Raw genomic sequence first — 19542 nt, 5'->3', positions numbered from 1 at the left:
CAAGGCAGGAAAACCAGATTCAGCCTGACCAACAGCTGCAGGTTCTTGACACTGAGGGCTGCGTGTCAACGCAGAGGGAAACCACACTGTATATGCACAGGTCAGGACAGCCCCAGGGTGGGTTCTGTCAGCACCAGCCCTTCCTAGCAGGGTGACCCTGCAGAAGCTGCTCAACCTTTCTGGGCCCCAGTTTCCCATCTGTAAAATGGTAATGGTGCTATCTACAATGCTGTTATGGGGAGTAATTGGGATCATGTGTGCAAAGCATTTATTTCAGTACATAATGATTAAACATGGCCTGTTATCAGAGTTATTATCCAGTCTGCCTTGTTACGGCAGAGCACAGCAGAGTCCACTCCTCTGGAAGCAGCCTTTCTCAGGACACTCAGGCTGTGGTAGGAGAAGGTTCTCCCCAGCTGGCCCGGTGGTCAGTTAACATGCCATATGGGAGAAGAGAAGGGTCAGGAGCAGCTCCAGGTAGCAGGGGATGTTGAAATCAGACCCACAGCATTCTCTCTTATCACCCTGCAATTCACTCAAAAATACAACTCTGAAAGTAGAACTTATTTTTGAAGGTAGAATTCCAAGTACAGAGGGGAAATCTAGATTTCATTAATAAAATCTGTACTTGTATAGTTTAAGTTACAGTTTGGTCTTTACCAATCTTCCTTCTTAATATTCCTGGAGTTTCTAACTTTCAGGAATAACTTATTCTGCTTAACAAAGTAAGCACTGGCTTTTCTCCTGAGGTTGACTGTCACAGAAAATTGGGCTGCTGAATCTTTGCTGGGAATCATATATGTGATCTTTTATGTACGACATGCCCAATGTGCAGTATTTAAATTCCTTCAGGCAAAGATACAACTAATTTACCACTTATCCAGGTTAAATATATCTGATTGTGTCATTATCTATGGACTAACAAATTCTCGTTTCAGTCAGCAGTGGATACAAATCAAAGAATGTTGAATTACTGAAAAAGAGCGTGTGCTACAGGAGCGCCTGAGTGGCTCGGTGGGTTAAGCGACTGACTTTGGCTGAGGTCATGATCCCACAGGTTCATGAGCTCGAGCCCTACGTCGGACTCTGTGCTGACAGCTCAGAGCCTGGAGCCTGCTTTGGAGACTGTGTCTCCTTCTTTCTCTGCCCTTCCCTGGCTAGTGCTCTCTCTCTCTCAAAAATAACTAAACCTTAAAAAAAAAAATTTAAAAAGTGTGCGACATAAATTACTGTGAAAATTTAAATGCAGTTCAGGGCTAATAAAACTGCTTATCATAAAAGGCTATCACTAAAACTCCACATGGTAGCACAAAAATCAAGTTCCTATGGGGAGAGGAAGGAAACTCAGGGTTTTTTCTCTTGCTTTGAACTGCCAGGGCTGAGTGAGGTCATTCCGTAGTCACATTTCTCTGAAAGTACAGCTCTGTCTGGGGCCTGAGTCAACGAATCTGAGACTGCATCTCCAGAAGGAGCGATACTGGGCGATCCGTACAGAGTCACAGGGGAGGCCTCGCTTCCCCTCTGAGGCGCTGGTTACAGCCCACCTCCCATCACGTGTGTGGAGTCGAGGGACGAATCCACCAGGGAGCCAAGTCCAGTCGTGACAGAACCCAACATACAGAACTCAGGGGCCACTCCCCAAGTTACCTGAACCCCTGGTCCTGGGCTGTGAATATGAGTGGAGGACACCTCTAGACACACAGATTGTGTGTTTAGTCACAAGTATGGAGGCCAGTTCGCTGGAGAATGAATGCTACTGTCGACTTTGTCCTATCTCAACATTTAACAGCACTTAAGATGTTAAATTTAAGAGCCATGAAGAAGCCGGAATTTTCCATGGGAGGAACTTCTTGGAGTCAGGATGCCCATTCTGACTTTTCTAAGCAACAGTGTGCCAACAGCCAAGACATCTTACACAGTTGTGGAAGTGTAGGACGCGATGCTTGCGTCAGCTCTCTGTCAGCACTGCACTCTGTTTCCCTGCTGACTGCTCTGTCCGTCCATCTGGCCCTTCTGTCATCCACCCCCGGGTTCCCCACATTCATCTCATTCCCACCACCCAGTGGACCTGTGAGGTGGTGTTAACCCCACTTACAGACAGTAACTCAGGTCAGGGAAGTCCCCTGACTTCCTGGAGCGACATGGCTAGGAAGGAGCAGAGTCAAAATTCACATCTTGGATTCTCTGCCTCCAAATCCAATGCTTAGGGAGGAGGGACTTCATGGGAGGCATCAGCCTGGCCTTGGCTCTGCCAGGGATAGCCTCATCTCTACTGAAAGGAGAGAGGGCAAGGAGAGAGAAGAGAATATACAATCTTCTCTTCTGTTTAGACGAGAGTTAATTTGTGGGTGAACATGTGGGTGCTGAGTCCTCTACCGTGATCTTCACACGCTCCTTCTTTCCCTCCCGAGACGGCAAGAAACACAGTGTTTCCTTGTTTTTTGAGATGAAAACCTATTCGCCCTCCCTGACACCCCTGTCGGCAGGGAGCTGTTTTCAGGGCAGCTGTGAAGCTCCTCCCCCTCCGCACTGACCACCTGGGGCCTCTTCTGCTCCAGGCTTTTGGGTTGTCTATAAGCAGCTGGTACTTCACAGTTCTTAATGAGTCTCTGGGATCTTAATTCATGAGCTGAGGGAGAGCTAAAGACCCCTGGCCTCCAGCCAGTGGGCAAGAGGTGGTTTTCCTGAGAAACCCAAGTCCCAGAAGAGCCTGTCTCACTGAGATCTTTTGGGACATGAGGTAAGTGAAAGAGTAGGTGAGCGGCCAGCTGACTCTTTCTTCCGTCTCTGACATGGTTAGCTGCCCTTCTCTCTCCTTGATCCCGGAGTAATAGAGTTGGCTTCTCAGAGAGATCACCTGGCTTTTCCTCCCTGGGTGGAGGGTAGGATGCCTGCCTCCTCAGGGGGAATGTTCAGAGGACCTCCTCTCCTGGCTGTGGCTGCCCCACAGTGTATGACTGAATGGGTCCACCACGTGGGCATGCCCCTCGCAGCTCTGAGTTCCCACGGACTTCCAGCCGAACACCCCCAGGACCCAACCTCCCGTGGCCAGTGTTCTCCGGGGAGTCCCTAGCAGGGATGCGTGCAACCTTAACACTAGGCACCACTGAAAATGGTGTCGGCAAAAGGCACTGCCTTTCAGCCAGTGGATCTAACGCTTTCCTGAGCCCTCGCTAAGGGCACGAAATGTCTGGTTCCTCAGCAACTCTGACATTTCAGAGTTAACAATCTTTTGATGCTACATATTTTTAGGTCTTTTGACAAGAAGTTCTTGTACAATTTAAGAATGATGTGGATGAGGAAAGCACACTGAATGCTGGATTTTTTCAAAGCACGGCCAAGCAGTGGGCTTGGCTGAGCAGGCTGGGTGGTGACTTCCGGCACTTAATTCTCACCAGGTGACGGCTCACAAGGCCCCTTTACGTGATTGAGACAGAAACCTAAAAGCACACCAGAATCTTCTCTGACTGTAAAGTAAGGGGATTAACAGAAAACTTTAAAACTGGCCCCTAAAGATTTAAAGATAGGACACAAACACTTCTGAGAGAAGCACACAAAGTGAGGGAGAAAAAGAATGCGGAAAAGGGTAAAAACTAGAGGTACTCTCCTCTCTGCGTTACAGGACTTAATGCAAATGAAGCGACTTATGTGTGTGTGTGCAGACCAGTCTCTGTCAGCATCATGCTGACAGAATGTCTTCGTTTGGCAACATCAACAACTGCAGGAAAAGAAAGGCGCTGAGAACTTTTTCAGTTGATGTGTCCTGACCCTGGAGACCTAACGGGAAATCTGCACTGGCGACCATCAGAATTCCTAACCTTAAAAACCAGTCCCGTCCCAGGCCAGCCCAGTGCTGCCGGCTCCCTCCTCATCTACTGTCTAGCGTGGCTGTGGTCCCGTCCCCGATCCCTGGTTCCCTCCTTCTGGGCAAGCTACCTAACCCTGAGCGTGGCTTTCATCTGTAAGAGAGAACATCTATTGACTGCATTCTGGAACTCGCATCTTTTTCTCATTCTCTATGTTTTTTTTTTTTCCCCCTCCCCCACCTCTGCTAATTGGTGACTCTCTCTCTTTCAAAACCCCTTAAAAGTCATCTCCTCTGTCAAGCCTCATCGATTTCTCTTGGAGAGAACCTCCAAGTTCTCTCGGATTGGTTCCCCACTTAAGGTAATTTTAATTACAAACACAGTAAAATATGTCAAAGAGCTTTACAAGCCAGAAAATGCTAAATGCTTGAAGAGTATTAGGAATACCTGTCCTTAGCACCCACATCACCAGTTTAGAGGATCATTTCTCAAATCAGCATCTGTTTTGTCTCTTCAGTTAGGTTCTCACTACTCCAAGCATGACCCGCCAACCAGCAGCGTGGGCACCCCCTGGTAGCTTGCTGGAGCTGCCCCACCTCAAGTCCTGACAGTGCCTGCTGAATCACAATCAAAACTCTAAACCTGTCTCAGATGATCTGTATGTACACTGAGTTTCAGAAGCATGGCATTAGACTTTAAGGACCTCAAAGGTACAGACGGCACAGTATCCCCAGAAAGCCTTCCAGAACCCAGAGTCCTTTGAGCTGGTGTCAAATGGGGGTTTTCAAGACTATTACCATGTGACTGCTGACCTGCCAGCAAGAAAAGAACGAACCTGGCTGCATCTGCTGCATACAATGATATTTATACGAACACACATCACCTGAGATTTCTTTAGATAAAAAGCTTTAAAATCACATCTGCATAAAAACACAGAAGGGTTCATTTAGGATAGCTCATTATCGGGCTGAGTGCTTAAGTCCTTGGCAACTGGAAGGAGAGTCAACGAACTGTGTAGTCTTTCTTACGAGCTAACGGCTCCCTCTCCCCCAAGTGAGCTAGTGCAAATCACAAAGGCTCCCCAGACTTCACAGATCATGCCTCCTCACTTTACCGAGGCCCCTGAACGTTTTAACGAAGTTCAGAAACCACACGTATGAAAGGACAGCTGGCCTGGGACTCTTATGGCACACGTTTTCGTGCCTCCACAAAGCCCTGCCTGAGAAGAGTGCTCTGGAAACTGCAGCAGCTTCCCCTCCTCCCAGGACATGGCGGTCACGCACCCCAACAGCAACAAGATTAATTTGGGATTCCAGTTCCTCTGTCATATGATCCCTTTATGATGATTAGCGAAGCATCTCCCAGAAAGGGTAGGCCGAGGCCAAACAAACCAAGCTGAATTACAATGACTGATCATTTTTAAAAGCTATCTCTTAGGGACAGATCTTATTTAAGGAGAGAACAGAAAAGCAGCCATAATGAAGAGAAGAGGCTGAGTACACAGAGATGGGAAATCAGGCTACAGAGTTAGATCTAGGTGAAAACTCCAGTCCCAGTTAGGTGGCTGTGCATGAACCTCTTAGAGCCTCACCGTTTCCTCCTTTAAAGTGTAGATGATACCACCTGCCCGGTGCTTCTGAAGTTCACTTGAGAGGACGCACAAAGTTCTAGAGTTTAATACCTGAACTATGATAAGAGCCCATTAAGCGTGAGATGTTATTTTCCTGCCATGTGACCTGCCCGCTGGCTCCCAGCACCAGGCCGTGAGCCGCGAGGACAGACCTGCTGTCTGGCCCCAGCGCGAACTGCCTCCAGGAGCTTCCTGCTCACCTTGATCATTTCTGCCACATAACTCTCGGGCCCGGTGTACTCTGTGGAGTCCTTCACTTTCACCAGCACGATGAAGCACAGATAGTGCCACATGTTGTGTTCTTCCTTGATGTGCTCTTCAAAGGTGACAGTCTTGTTGTCAAACTTGTCTCTTTCCAAGCCTAAGGAGAGACAGAAAGCCCCCGGCCCCAAGTGAGCAGCCATGGTCTAGAAAAATCTGTGAGAGAACTGTCCAGAGAGGAGGCTGTGGTTCCAGCTCCCATCCTGGTGAAGAGTTGGATTCTGTTGGCCTTCTACATGCATTCCCTTTTACATCACAGCAGGAAAGACACAGGATGTGAGAGAGATGGACTTCGGTCTGAGTCCCACCTCTGCCCCTTAGCGGTCACTGTTTAGTCTCCACGTGCCTCAGTTGCTCCATCAGGGAACAGGGGACTGCCGTCTGCGTTCTAGGAGTGCTCAGGCTTAAATGAGCACAGGTGTGACCTGCTCATGCATAGCAGGCAACTGGTGAATGTGAGGTCCCTTCTCCCAGGGAGATGCCAAAATGTACACATGTTAAAAGGTTTTTGAAGAGACAGAATGAGGACAAAAAGAACTTTAAGCACATTTTGAACTCTAGCTGGTAAGTTTGTTTTGCAGAGGTCTGGGTGAGCAATTGTTGAGACTAGTTTCTGTATATTCTTGGATCGATCAAAGAACTATGTGGTATATCATGGGAGCCAGATTTGTCACTGTCAAAGAAGAGAGCACAAATATGGAAAGGGAGAAAGATAAACACCGTAACGTTGAATTGGAATTAGAGCTATGGGTATGAACTCATCCTTTTTCATATGTATATAAAATAGATACAGAAGTGTGTCGATACATATGTATGTGTATACAAACACCCAGGTGTATGCATATACATGTGTACTCCTCATCTGCACCCTAATAACCCTTCTGGGGTCTGGCAGTGGCACTCCAGCAGGAATGAGCACACCTAGATCCCAGATCTTCTAGATTTTAGCTTCCAAATACCATTCTCTGCTAAAAAGAACCAGGACTTTTTGGAGAAATGGGTGATACCAGGGCTGGGTCAGGGAAGTACAAGTTAAGCTTGAAATGAACAGCTCATGGAACTAAAAATGTAAGGAAAGTACATAAAAAATTATGGTGCCATGGTAAAACAGAAACCACACTGAAGGGCCTCTCGCTGGACAAATCTGGGGAAATCTGATTATTAAAGCAAATAATGATATTGAAGGATTATAATCCATTGGAATAAATAAAAATATCGGAATCCATGTTGTTACAAATCCAAAAGTACTTACACATATATAGTATACATACATAATGAGAAGAGAGAGTTTTTATTTAAAAGAACAAGCCAGTTAACAAAGGCAAAAATAGTAAAATGAGAAAATCATCATTGGAGAGCCATCCTAATAAAAGACTCGGGCAGAAATCATTAGTGGACATTAAAGCTACTGGATTAATGTTTAATTTGAGGGATAGTGGGGTATTTACATGATCTCAAAGTATCTCCCCATGAAATGTTTCTTAATTACAAAGAGATAAAAACCTAACTTAGTGGAAAAACCTGGCAATTATCACCTTAACCTAGTGATCAGAGTTCATGTCACTGGTTATGAGTGGGCATCTCATGGCTCCTGAAATGATGCACTGAGGAGAAAAAAAACAGATTTCTTTGATGTTCCTATAAAAAAATGCATACCCCACTTCTATTGTGAGGAAACATCAGAGAAACCAAAACCAAGGGACATTCTACACAATAAATGACCAAACTCTTAAAAAATGTCAATGGAGGCTAATGAGCCGTGACAAGTGAATGCAATGATGTGACCTGGGCTTTCATTTGCTGTACAGGACATTTCTGGGATAAAGGGTGAAATCTGAATAGGGTCTGGAGATTGAGTGATAACATGGTATCTTTGTTAATTTCCTAATTTTGATAACTATGCTGAGTGTGTGTGTGTGCGTGTGTCTGTGTGTATATATACAGCTTACTATTTAGGAAGTATATATTGACATATTTAGGGATAAAGATACATCATGCCAGCCAATCTCTGACTTTTCGGAAAAACTATGAGTAAAGCAGATTAGGTAAATTATTACTATTTGGGGAGTCTGGTTAACGAGTGTATAGAAATTCTTTGTACTACTCTAATCACTTGTCTTTAACTCTGGAATTATTTCAAAACAAAAGGCTTTAAGTGGTTTTCAGGGGGCAAAAAGCAAAGATTTAAGTTTTGAAATGGAAAATGCTCATTTTGTGAGCATCTGTACCAATAGGAAATTTATACATTCAGTAACTATATTATGAATAATCCTGAAATGACTACTCAGCTCCCAGATCCCTACATGATTAGTTTACATTTACATATACTTTTCTGCAGTTATAGTGACAATGGTTTCTTGGGTATCCCCTGTACCTCTCTTCTGTTGCAGTTTACTGCTCATCATCGAGCACCTACAATGTGCAGGTTCTGTGCTAGCTGTGTTACATAAACTGACTCTCGTAGCCCCACAATAATGCAAAGAAGTACATATTATTGCATCCATTTCACAGATGAGCAGTTCAAGTTCAGAGAACTGAAGGGACTATACCATGATTACACGACTACTAAGTTGCAGTAACTTAATCAGAACCCAGGTCTGACTCCTGACACCTTCACCATACACTCTAAGAGGAATATTCTTTCACTTAACGCCTGATACCATCTGCAGTGAAGACATCCACAGGCTGGAACCGGACGAAGATCTCCATTCTGGTTACTTAGGACGGGACCAGGAGATGCTCGGCAGCCCAACAAACACAAGACCATAAGCCATGTTCATTTCCGATCCTGTGCGATCACATCCCCGCCACCCCACACTTCGTTCCTTAAAACAAACTGGCACAGGCAACCCCTACAGGGAATTGATGGGCACTCCAAACACTGGCCGGCGGAGGCAGAACCGAAGTCCACCCGACGCCAAGGCCAGAGATGCTAGAGCAGGAGGGCAGCGCCTCTCCCACAGAAAGCCCGTGCTTCCCTGCTGAGGCTGGCTGCCACACTCACCACAGATAAAGCACGTGGTCTTTAAGATCTCCTCTTTCTTCTGCTTTTCACTCCTCAGGTCAGCAAAGGTGTCAATAATGACCCCGAAAATCAGATTAAGGACGATGATGATGACCATGAAGAAGAACAAGAGGTCATAGATTACTCTGGCAGCAAAGAGGGGCTCCTGGAAAAGAGGCGTCGCCATCAGCAACGTGACCCACCATCCTCTGGCCCACAGAGCTCAGGGCAGAAGGAGGAGGACTCGACGTGCCCGACATTCAGGGCTCACCCTCACCCTAGTGGTCTGCTCTGTCACAAGTTAAATTGGGCCTCAAACTTGAAAAGTCACAACTGTGCCCCTTTTCAAGCCCTTTGTCCAGACTGTCGGTTCTGCAAGTGTTGTGTGGCATGTGCACAAGAACAGCTTCCTGGGATCTAAGGTGTCTGGGAGATGTGCTCAGGCAGGCCAGACCCAGCCCTGCAGGAGCATTTCAGTACGTGGAGTGGGCGGGGCTTTCCACAAAGAGGGTTTCCCTGCACCCTGATACTATGGCCATGGATGGAGGGGAGAGAAGCCTCAACTGGCCAGTCCTGCACGTCTCCTCATCACTACTCCAGCTCTGCCTCTGTCTCTGGTTTCCATGCAATTTCTCTGCGTGCTGCTCCCCACCCCCACCCAGCTCTGCCTTCCCTTCGGGATCCAGCCACCTCCCCCCACCTCTGCCTTCCCGTCAGGATCCAGCTACCTCTTTGGATGGTTTCCTGAGCACGTCTCCTACTCCGCCCCCGCTCCTCAGCCCGTGACTCAGCACCGTGACAATGCACATCAGAAGTGTCTCACACGTGTGCTCCTTGTCTTGCTCCGTCTCTTCTGTGAGGACCAGCTCTATGAATGTGGTAAGAAACAACAGATTTACAGCATGTGGGAAAAGACGTACCATGATTTTGACACTGTCTTTCCTGAATGCCATCTTGCCAGCTGACAGACACATGGGAACAAGAAAGAGTAAAACTAAGGAATCAGGTATCAAATACTTTCTTTCAAATATCTGAGGTTACCTGGGGGCAATTCTGTTTTCATCACCAACCCCTGCTAGTTTCTCAAGCCAAGTCACAAGTGCCCTTCCCTATATTAAATCTATAATATTCCCTATCCTTCTCAGATTTTAAACTCCAGTCCCAGCTCAGAACAGGTGTTTGACCTTAGATAAGTTGCTTAATACTCTGAGTCAGGAGCATCTTGTCTCTCAGCTGAGGGTAATCCCATAGGACCCAAGCTCCCCACTGGCTAAACTCAGCAACATTTTACAGCAGGTCCTCTAGATAAATCACTTTACATTGGACGCTGTCCATTCATTCTTCATCATTTTTGGAAAAAGAACCATGTCTTGCTGCCTATCTTGTTCTTTTCTCCAGTTGCAGTGATAATGGTCTTGCTAAAAACACAGATCACTCCTGGCTTTCAACAACTTCCATTCATCCTTTGGATGTAGTTTAACCTTCTTAGCCTAACATGTAAGATCCTTCATGATCTGGCCTACTGATGACCCATCTGGCTTCATTTCTTACTACTACTCTTCCTCATGATCATTGTATCCCTCAACATGGTATATTCTACCTCAAAGTCTTTGGACACCTTATTCCCTTTAACTGGAACACTCACTCCTCCTCCTCTGTCCAAGATTTTACCATTTTAGTTTAGCTATCACCTCCTTGGGGATTCTCTTACTCCAGTATTAGGCTGGGTGCCTCTCTTCTGTATTCTGTCCTTGTTCCTAGCATTAGCATACTCTCCAGTCATCAGCAAGGTGCCTGCCTGGCTGCCTACCCCACTACACTGGCGTATCTTAGAGTATAGCACAGTCCCTGGCAACTAGAGGGCACCCAGGAAATAGTGGCTGAATCAATCAAGCAGGTATTAGACCTTCTTCCCTTTCATCTCCCTCCTCTCTCCCAGTCTTTACTCTTTGCTATTGGCCTTACTTCTCAAGAGTAAATCTGCTTCCATCTGCTTCCAATGTCATGTGCGCCATCTAAGCTTCAAGAGGGGCCTGTCACTAACACGGGGCTTAAGGCTACACGTTCCTACCTTCTTTGGGTGCAGGAGAGGAACAGTTCTCCCCAGTCTCCACCCTACACACGTCAGAATACAGGAACTCGCTTGCCAAACTCTCTCCGGCTTCTGGGAGAGAGAGGAAATTTTATGATGAACAATCTGGCAGCATATGGTTAAAATGTTTGAAGTCCCCAATTCACGGCTGATTAAACAATTCTTTACATAAATAACACCCTACATTCCTGCATATAAATTCAAGGCAGAGATGCAATTTACACTTTCATTTGGTGATCTGGATGGGAAAGAAGCCAGAAATGTCAATTCCTGTAGGCTTACTAGAAATATCGCACTTAAATAGCACCTCTCCAACTTTAAAGACACACAGCTGAAACTCTTCGACAAATACTACTGAGCGTACAGACTCCAGCAAGATTTACACCAAGTCTGCACGGAAAGCATCAGCAGGCATGAGCGGAAATCCAAGGTCCAGACCAGTTTAGTTCAGAACCCTAAGATGGTTGGCAGGAAATTTCAGTCAGTGTCAACTTGGAAGCTGGAATTACACGCCAAGAATGCAGCATTTAGAAAAAGGCTGCCTGGCGCAGCCAGTGATAATAATTCTACTTTGTTCCTTGGACTCAGGGCCTCTGGTTACCTGATAAAAAACCAGTAACATTTCACTTAACGGTGTTAAAATATTGTGATTGACACAAAGGAAGACTTGGGTATCACTCACTCAAGTATATAATCATTTTATTTCATTCTCAAAACTGTTCTTGCTCTATATAAAAATAATACACATTGTCAAACTTGTATATAGTAAACAAGCCCCAGAGACAGCCACTGCTGGGGGAGAGGGGGGGGTGTATATTCTTCCATATTTTAAAGGACATATGTGAGCTTTCAATTTTTAAAAATATATATGTGGATCCTATTATAGTTATTATTCTGCAGTTTCCCATATATTTGTGGGTGCTTTTCATTGAAGGATTATAAAGATGTGTCCTAACTGCAGGGCAAGCCACCCCAGGGGACTGCAGTCTAATAAAACACTTGATGTTTAGACTGCTTCCAGTTTCCCAATGGAGTCAGCATCCTTCATACACATCATTTCTGCATGCACAGGCAGAAGGCTTTTCCTTTAAGGATCAATTCCTAGAAGTAGATTTACCAAGCCAGAGGGATACACCCTCCTATCTTTCAACATATATGGTCAAACTGTTTTTGAATAAGTCCTATTAGTTTAAAATATGACTTTAGGCAATAAAGTAAGTGTAGGCTCTGGACACTCCCACTCAGCATTCGATATATCCTACCACCCTTTGAATAAAGTGACGACTAAGCCCTCTATTCAGAATTCATGCTCTCAGTGCTGGGGAGATACCTACACTGCTAAAGTCATCATTCTCTTTTAGTTCACTTACAATTAAGAAATATTTTTTTAACATTAAAAAAAAGATGAGAAGACTCAAACTCACCTGGAAGAGCTGTTTCATTGGGCAACCTGTCTACTTCCAAGATAAAATCATCTTTGAAGAAAAGATAGCCCACTATTGAGAACAGGTAAACCAGGATCAAAGCCAGAACTGCTGTCAAGATGATGGACCGGCCATTGCGAGTGACACTTTTAATGACATTAAGCAGAGTCTCTTCTCTGTATACCAAATCAAAAAGCTTTAAAAACAAAGAAGACAATGCAATGGTTTTAAGAAACCTCTATATTAGATGTATGTATGTAGATTACATATCTCATAATGACAACTTGATTTATAGAGAATTTACCCTTTTAACAAGTCAGAAGCATTCTACTGTTTTCTTAACACTTCATACTTGCCTGTCTTAATGAAAACTGAGATAAGGGAAATAAGCATAGGAAAGGAAGGAGGGAATCAGTTGGAGTTTCAAGAGTTACTCAGACAGTTTAGAGGTGCTTGTAGAGGGAACAAATACAGGGTGGTACCAGTGAGTTTCAGCAAGCAAGGGGGAGAAAAGTGATGAGTGTGCATTCATGGAGTAGTTACTGAGCTTCTGCTAAGGGCCAGCCACTCTGGAAGCGGGAGTGGGCAAGCCCTGGTCCTTGTCCTCCCAGAGCTCGGAGCCTCAAGGGGAAGGCCACACCCAACCGGGCAGTGCAGGCAGTGGGCACTGTAGAGTTAAGAGGTGCAAATCTTAGTTCAACCACAGGACATCACAACATCAGGCTAGGTTCTTTCTCCTTCCCTCTGAGCCTCTGTTTCCTCATGTGCAGACGGGAGGACAGAGAGTTGTAGTGAACAAGAGCTACGTGATGTATATACTGTGTATGGTACATCCCGCATGGCCAGCCTTACGTGCTGAGTGCCTCACGGTAAATGGTAATTATAATTTCCTGATGAAGGGACTAGGCCAAGGTCCCAAAGCTTATGGCAGGATCACTGGTGGTGGTAATACAAGAGGAAGTCTAAACCTTTCCCATTTCTCTAGTGGCAGGGGGAGGCAGAGATCCCCTGAAGTGCAGTGTGGGTTCACAGTCTAGGCTTGCCCTCTGCTAAGAGACTTGCTCTGTGCAAGAAGTTGGCCTGTAGTACTTCTAGGTATGGGGGGACTGATGGGTTGTTTTTTCAGATATTTGGCTGGAGAAAGAATAAAGAGACATGGAGGAGAACTCTGTGGGCTAATTCTTGGACCTGGGGGCTAGTTTTAATCTGGCCTCTGTGCTGACATCGACTGCATTTTCTGAAGGTTTTGCCTCCACTTGGCTTTTGGGAATGACTGCACAGCCAAGTGAGTCAGGGGACAAGGGTTTCAATCCTCACTCTGCTTTTAATTTGCAGCAAGATGTTGGCGGAGCTCTGTAACCTCTCTGGACCTCAGTTTCCTCATCTGTAAAATCAGCGGAATGAAATAGCTGATCTCTGAGTCCCTTCCAATTTATAGCTTTACATCTGAGTTCATTTTCTGGTCAATTAGCCCTTCTGCCTCCATAACGCCAATCTGTGTCCTGAGACCTGCATGAAGGACACTGGGTAAAGGAGCATAGTCAAAAGGAAGGAAGCAAGGAAGAGGTGTTTCATCAATTGAAGAGTACAAAAGGCTAATGTTGCTATTAACGTTGGTTAAATATTTTCCAACAAGCCGCTATGAAGCAGCAAGTCAGAGCAATTTCAGACAATCAACAAATGACACTTGTTTTGGGGGGGCGGTAAGAACTCTAAGATTGTATAGCCACCAAGTTCTTGAAACAACAAGTGATTTTTTTTTTTTTTCTCACTCACCTATAACTTCTGGCTTTGAAACAATGGATATGCGTTACTTTATACAGGAAAAACTGTCTTCTAATTAGTGAATTACCCGTTTAATGAAGAAAACTTTGAAAACAGAGAAAAGCACACGGAAAACCAAAAATCACCAATAACTCCACCATCTATAGACATCGACTCAAGTTCTCTCCTTCTGCCTTTATTAGAAAAAATGTAATATATGTAATATACCGTAATAGTGGCATACAGTCAGGCTCTTTCACCAAGCAATCACAAACATTTTCACGTCAAAAATAATCACCTAGAATGTCAGTATATGGAAAAAGCACAGTTTACTTAACCGAAGTATTTACCTTTTTTTTTTAAAAAAGTCAAGATGTTTTAAATTGCATGTCATTAAAAATAATGCTGTGATGCACATTCTGTACTTGCCTCTATACATACTTGTCCAGTTATTTCTTTTTGGAGAACTTCCAGAAAGGAAATTGTTGGGCCTAATGTTGTAACAGACTATGTCGCCCCATTGCGTTCCCAAAAGGCTGTACTGCATAGTCCATGCTGTCAGAGGCCGGTGCCTGCTGTTGCACACCCACATGAGACCCGAGCATGCTCATGCCTCTGAACCTTTCCATACATCACAGGCATAGCTCAGGATCTCATTGCTGTTTTAACTAGCAGGTATTTGTTTAGCGTTGAGGATGAACAATCTTCTAGGTTTACTGACCATATGGATTTCTTCTTCTGTTACCTGTCCATCTACAAACTTCACACAGTTTCATCTCAGGGTGTTAATATTTTCTACGGATTTGCCTGGATGCAGGCTCGAGACAAGGTTCAGCCAGTCTGGGGGTCCCACCCTCCCACTGTGCCTTTCTGGCCTGCTGGTGTGGTGCTTTCACAGCCCTGGGACATATGGGTTTTCCCTGCTGAAGGTCTCTTTCCAGTTCCTCTCTGTCATCGACTTGCCTAACTTATGGAATAACTTGAATGGTTTCAGTATTCTGTCTGTGATTCTCAATAAACATGTTAAATACCACTTTTGACACCAAAAGTAACAAGTCACCTGAGGTCACAGACAAGTCAAGGCCCAGAAGCACATATGAGAGGCATCTAGCCACAATCGAGTTTGATGCTAGTACGTTTTCTACAAGGGAACTGAGCTCAGGTGTCCTGAGGCCCGGGGTTACTCTGTGACAGATCAGAGATGTGACAGCACGAATGCAGACTGCACTGGGAGATAACAGATGCATGCAGCAGGGACTTCTTCACGAGCTCCAGTGAAAGGCAGTTCAGGGCTGTGCTTCAGAAGTGACTGGGCAATCAACAGAGCTAAGTTGCTATCTGGTCTGTGGCACTTCCTGGGTGACTTTGGTAAGTCACTTAACCTTGCCAACCCTCGGTTTCACCATCTATAATTTGGAGATACCATCTACCTCCGCAGTCGCTGTGAGAGACTGTATGAAAATAGCACACAGCACATGTTCAGTAAATGGCTATAACGATGACTTTCTGGACTGTAAGGCCTGTGAGGGAAGATAGGATATCGGTTTGGCTTACCACGACATCCCCACACGTAGCACTGGCTGGCACTGCAAATGACCAAAAGGAGAGGACTTGAATGTATGGAGAAGGAAATGAAGCCAATGAGACATAAAGTGTAGAATCGCCTGTCTCTTGGGAGAGATCCCTCAGTTGGGACGAGAGAGACCTGTACGTGAACTCGGCCTCCCTGCCCAGGAGGACTTGGGTCTTCCCGACTCAAATACCAGATGTTCATCCAGGGACATCGCTGCAGGAGACCAACAGGCTCAGAACTATACACAGGGCTCTCAAGATTTCTGATACACAGTGACCAAAATAGGCCCCATAATGGCCATCACAAGTACACCCAGAGACCTCTTTGCCTAAAACCTCAAAGTCTAGCCAGACCTATTTTAAAATGAGGTAAAAGAATCCATTTCCCTCAGCCTGCCAACATATACCACTAATGGAATGAGCTAATCCTGATGACCTGAATGGTGAATTCTTTATGGTGTTTTGGATGGCAGAGGAAGTAAGCGATGACAAAGACAGTAATAATAGCTAGAATTGCTAAGCATTTCTCGTGTGGTAGTGCTATTCTAAGGCCCTGACGTGCACAGTTGCACATAATCCCTGTGACGGCCCTGTGAGGGGGACGGCTTGTTTTCATTTTGTGGATGGGGAAACTGAGGCACAGAGCAATTAAATAGCCAGTCCAGAGACCACACGGAGGACACCTCCCAGATTTTTCCTTGTTCTGCTGTTTGCAAATTAAGTCCCTCACTTTGAGTCAACACTTAAGCTTTGATCATTTTTTAACCGCACTCACATTTTAATACTTCCAGTCGCTTTATGGATGGATTTGCTGGCAAATAGGTCAATTTTATGCTTCCTGTCACTTGATGTAGGTATAGGCAAAGGTTTCTTATCTATAACTCTACAGGTATAGAGTCCGTCTAATGACAGGAGATTGAGTAGATATTTGGTCTATAATTTAAAAACCTAGTCAGGAGGAAGGAAGGTGATCGAACCAACTCATTTTATGGACTATCAAGACATTATTCCCTTGGCTCAGATTGGAACAAAATCACTTCCAATGAAAAGGTCTCCTGGACCAATAAATCTACTGAGCTCAATGTCTTGAATCTAGGGACTTAGAAAATAGCTCCTACTCTTTTTCTGTCACTACACGTCCTCCCTGGGAAGTGGACCCCACGAGAATTATCAGAAAATGACGGTTTCAACAACATTCTCCTCGGTAAGTGCTGGCTGAGTCCAAGAAAGAAAGACAAAGACACAATGGAGGGAACATCCCCTGATCCAGACTGTAGGCACTGTCTACCACTGACAAGTAAAAGGTCCAACGTGCACCATGATCCCACACCTCCCTCTCTCCTGCTAGCTGCCCTGCTCCCTGAGGAGCTTGCCTCTCCAGATCCCCAAAATGAGGCATGTGACCTCCTGTGAGACCAGACATACCAATCACCACTAAAAGGAGGGGTCTGTGATGAGACACAGGTCACAGGGCACTCCTGGTGTTCAACATGTAAGATCCTTCCACACCAGGAACTCACCAGCAAACTGTAGAAGAACTCGTGGACGAAGAGCCCCATGGCGCAGATCAGCAGATATAACAAATGGTAAAGGAACTCAACATCCAGAACCATGGCTCGGTAGCCTCTGGTGAACGTTCCACAGTTGCCCACAAAGCTCATCAGAAAGATGATTTTATTGCAGACCTGAGAATAATGACAGGAACAGCCACATAAGAATGGATCATGCCGAACTTCAGACTTTGTGACAGCTGAGGGCCATTTTCACTCAAGGTATTTTAGCAACTATACCCGAGCAAAGCTTCCTTTTGCACCCAAGTGCCCACCAAACACGCCAAGAACCATTTTGCAGATCTAAGTCATATCATTACTTTGCTTTTCAGGCATATTTCAAATTATGTGGTAGTCAAATAACTTCAGGAGCAACAGTAATCAAGTGGCATTTGTATATGACAAAAACAAAATTAACACATACTGAAATTATGATTTTCGAAATGAGATATGAATCATTTCTAACATTCTTATATGACTTAGTCAAACACAGAAGTGACCTCAATCTATGAACCCTGTGATCAGCATAAATATTAGCATTTTCTGAATTTCTGTTACATTCTAGGCATTATAAGGGTTGCAGTGTAATGAGAAGCAGTTGGTTTTTGTCTTTTATTACTCCTAATTCATAGGGGAAATAAGAATTTTCTGGAGGAAAAAAACAGTAAGGGAGACTTCAGGATGAATTATATACCTCTGCCCCCTCTTCTGGGAATAACTTATAATTTTCCTTTGGGGATCTGTCCCTTTCCATCTATCAGTCCTTGAAATCTGGGCAGGGCTCCATCCCAGTTGATTGGAATATACTACTTCCCGGGCAATGTGGATTGGTTCAAGGACAGTCACATGACCAAATGGAACCAATGATACCCAATGAAACCTTTTGCAGCAGAAGACAACTTTGTTCTTTCCTTCCAACCTTGAACCTGACAGAAAGTAAGCTTTGAAGCTGCTGGCATCCATCTTGCCATACCACTGAGCCTCGGGGTACAATCAATGCAGACCCAAAAGATGCAACTGGATGCTGAGGCTACTGCCTGGGCAACGGTATTCAGCTGCACCTAAAGCTAGGATCTTCCTTTCTGAGTCACATGAAACTATGCATTTTCTCCTTTGCTTAGACTGGCATGGATTAGGTTTCCCGACATTTGTAACTGGAGGTCGATCTATTCTGTTATAGTCCCACCTTGAACAGAAACCCCAAGCCTAGAACGCTGTCTCTAGCAACATGTGGACAGAAAAACTCGAACCAAGAGAAGGCTGGCTGAAGAGAAAGCTTTTCAGATGTATGCGGTAAAACCATCTTCTGCTGCCCTAGCTACCTTGGCTGTAGGTACTAGGGAAATTCTGCCAGTTAATCTGGTGGGTCAGTGTAAGTGAGCTTCTCAGCAATCAGATAAGAGCGAAAGCCCACACCCAAAGAGAAAGTCAGGCTTTCTCAGACAGGATAAAGATTCAGTCTACCAGTTTTGTTTTTTTCTAGTATTCTAGCTGTCGGTAGTACAGGATCTTTCATAGGGTGAGGGAGTATCACTGGCTCTGGATGATCTGTGTTGATGAGGTTTGGGGAGGGCGGGGTGGGGGGTGGGGGACGGCCATGCTCTGGTTTACATTCCAGGACCTCAAAGCTGCCAGGGCTCTGAACAGCTCAGCAGAGCAATTCACTTCACTTGAATCCACTCAAGCCCCTTAACAACTTCTGCCCTGCTGCCTCTATTGCTTCAGCAGCAAATAAGGGTTCTCAGTCTTGGTCCAAGACCAGTGTCCCCACCTCCGACGGACCCTGCTTAAGGTGTCTGACATCTGGCTTCCAGCCCCACCTCCCCACCATAGCAGCTCCGCCCCAGTCTCCAGGACTCTGCCAGGGCACATGCAGCAGTCTGTCTGCCCTTAGCACCTAATCCCAGCGCCTGCAACATGACAGGGCTCAGCAGCCCCCCTTTCCCAGTGCCCCCCCGTGTCCCCCTTCCCACCCCTGTGCCTGGCTGTCAGGACACCACCTCGTCCTACTTTGCCAGCCCCTGCAGGCCAGCATACCTTCTCTGCCCAAAGCCACCCTTTGGTCTCCTGCATACTCCACGTGATCACTTCCCTTTTTTGGTTCACTCTACAACAGTTACTTATGCTAGTTATTTCAGCTCTCCCCACTCAGCTAATGTGACTAGAAATGGCAATTAATTGTCTAATTTAAGTCTTTCCCCCAACTGATGTATGTAACAGAAGAGAGAACCATGCAATGATTAAAGCCAGAAACACAAAACAACCAGACGGCCGACACAGGACAACCACCTCTGAACTGCTGAGTTTTCCCCTTTTTCTTTACTTGTTTATTCTGTATTTCCTTCTTAAGTGGCTTCCTCTTCCCTTCTGCAGCACTGATGAGTCTTTGTCACTCTGCTCATACATTTACAAATGCCACAGCTAACATCAATGACTTGC

General features: G+C 45.3%; 1 protein-coding gene and 1 long non-coding RNA gene across 10 annotated transcripts in view; one reads left to right on the top strand and one right to left on the bottom strand.

The window, feature by feature from the left end:
• The window catches only part of LOC123605916, a 34589-nt gene extending 25881 nt beyond the window's left edge, over nt 1-8708 (top strand). For all 4 annotated transcript variants that reach the window (XR_006716000.1, XR_006715998.1, XR_006715999.1 and 1 more), the window contains one exon: nt 8088-8708. This is a non-coding gene — a long non-coding RNA (uncharacterized LOC123605916). The remainder of the gene's footprint in view (nt 1-8087) is intronic.
• The window catches only part of ITPR1 (inositol 1,4,5-trisphosphate receptor type 1), a 328400-nt gene that overhangs the window by 20493 nt on the left and 288365 nt on the right, over nt 1-19542 (bottom strand). For all 6 annotated transcript variants that reach the window (XM_045493609.1, XM_045493610.1, XM_045493612.1 and 3 more), the window contains 6 exons: nt 17074-17238; nt 12218-12413; nt 10773-10865; nt 9430-9569; nt 8702-8867; nt 5637-5797 (listed from right to left, as the gene is read on the bottom strand). In XM_045493609.1, coding sequence (XP_045349565.1) covers nt 5637-5797; nt 8702-8867; nt 9430-9569; nt 10773-10865; nt 12218-12413; nt 17074-17238 — 921 coding nt within the window. The remainder of the gene's footprint in view (nt 1-5636; nt 5798-8701; nt 8868-9429; nt 9570-10772; nt 10866-12217; nt 12414-17073; nt 17239-19542) is intronic.

Source organism: Leopardus geoffroyi, chromosome A2 (assembly GCF_018350155.1).
Source record: "Leopardus geoffroyi isolate Oge1 chromosome A2, O.geoffroyi_Oge1_pat1.0, whole genome shotgun sequence".
In the NCBI taxonomy this organism is placed as follows: Eukaryota; Metazoa; Chordata; class Mammalia; order Carnivora; family Felidae; genus Leopardus; species Leopardus geoffroyi.
The sequence above is the reverse complement of the archived record's forward strand: the minus strand, read 5'-3'. Positions and strand labels throughout refer to the sequence as shown.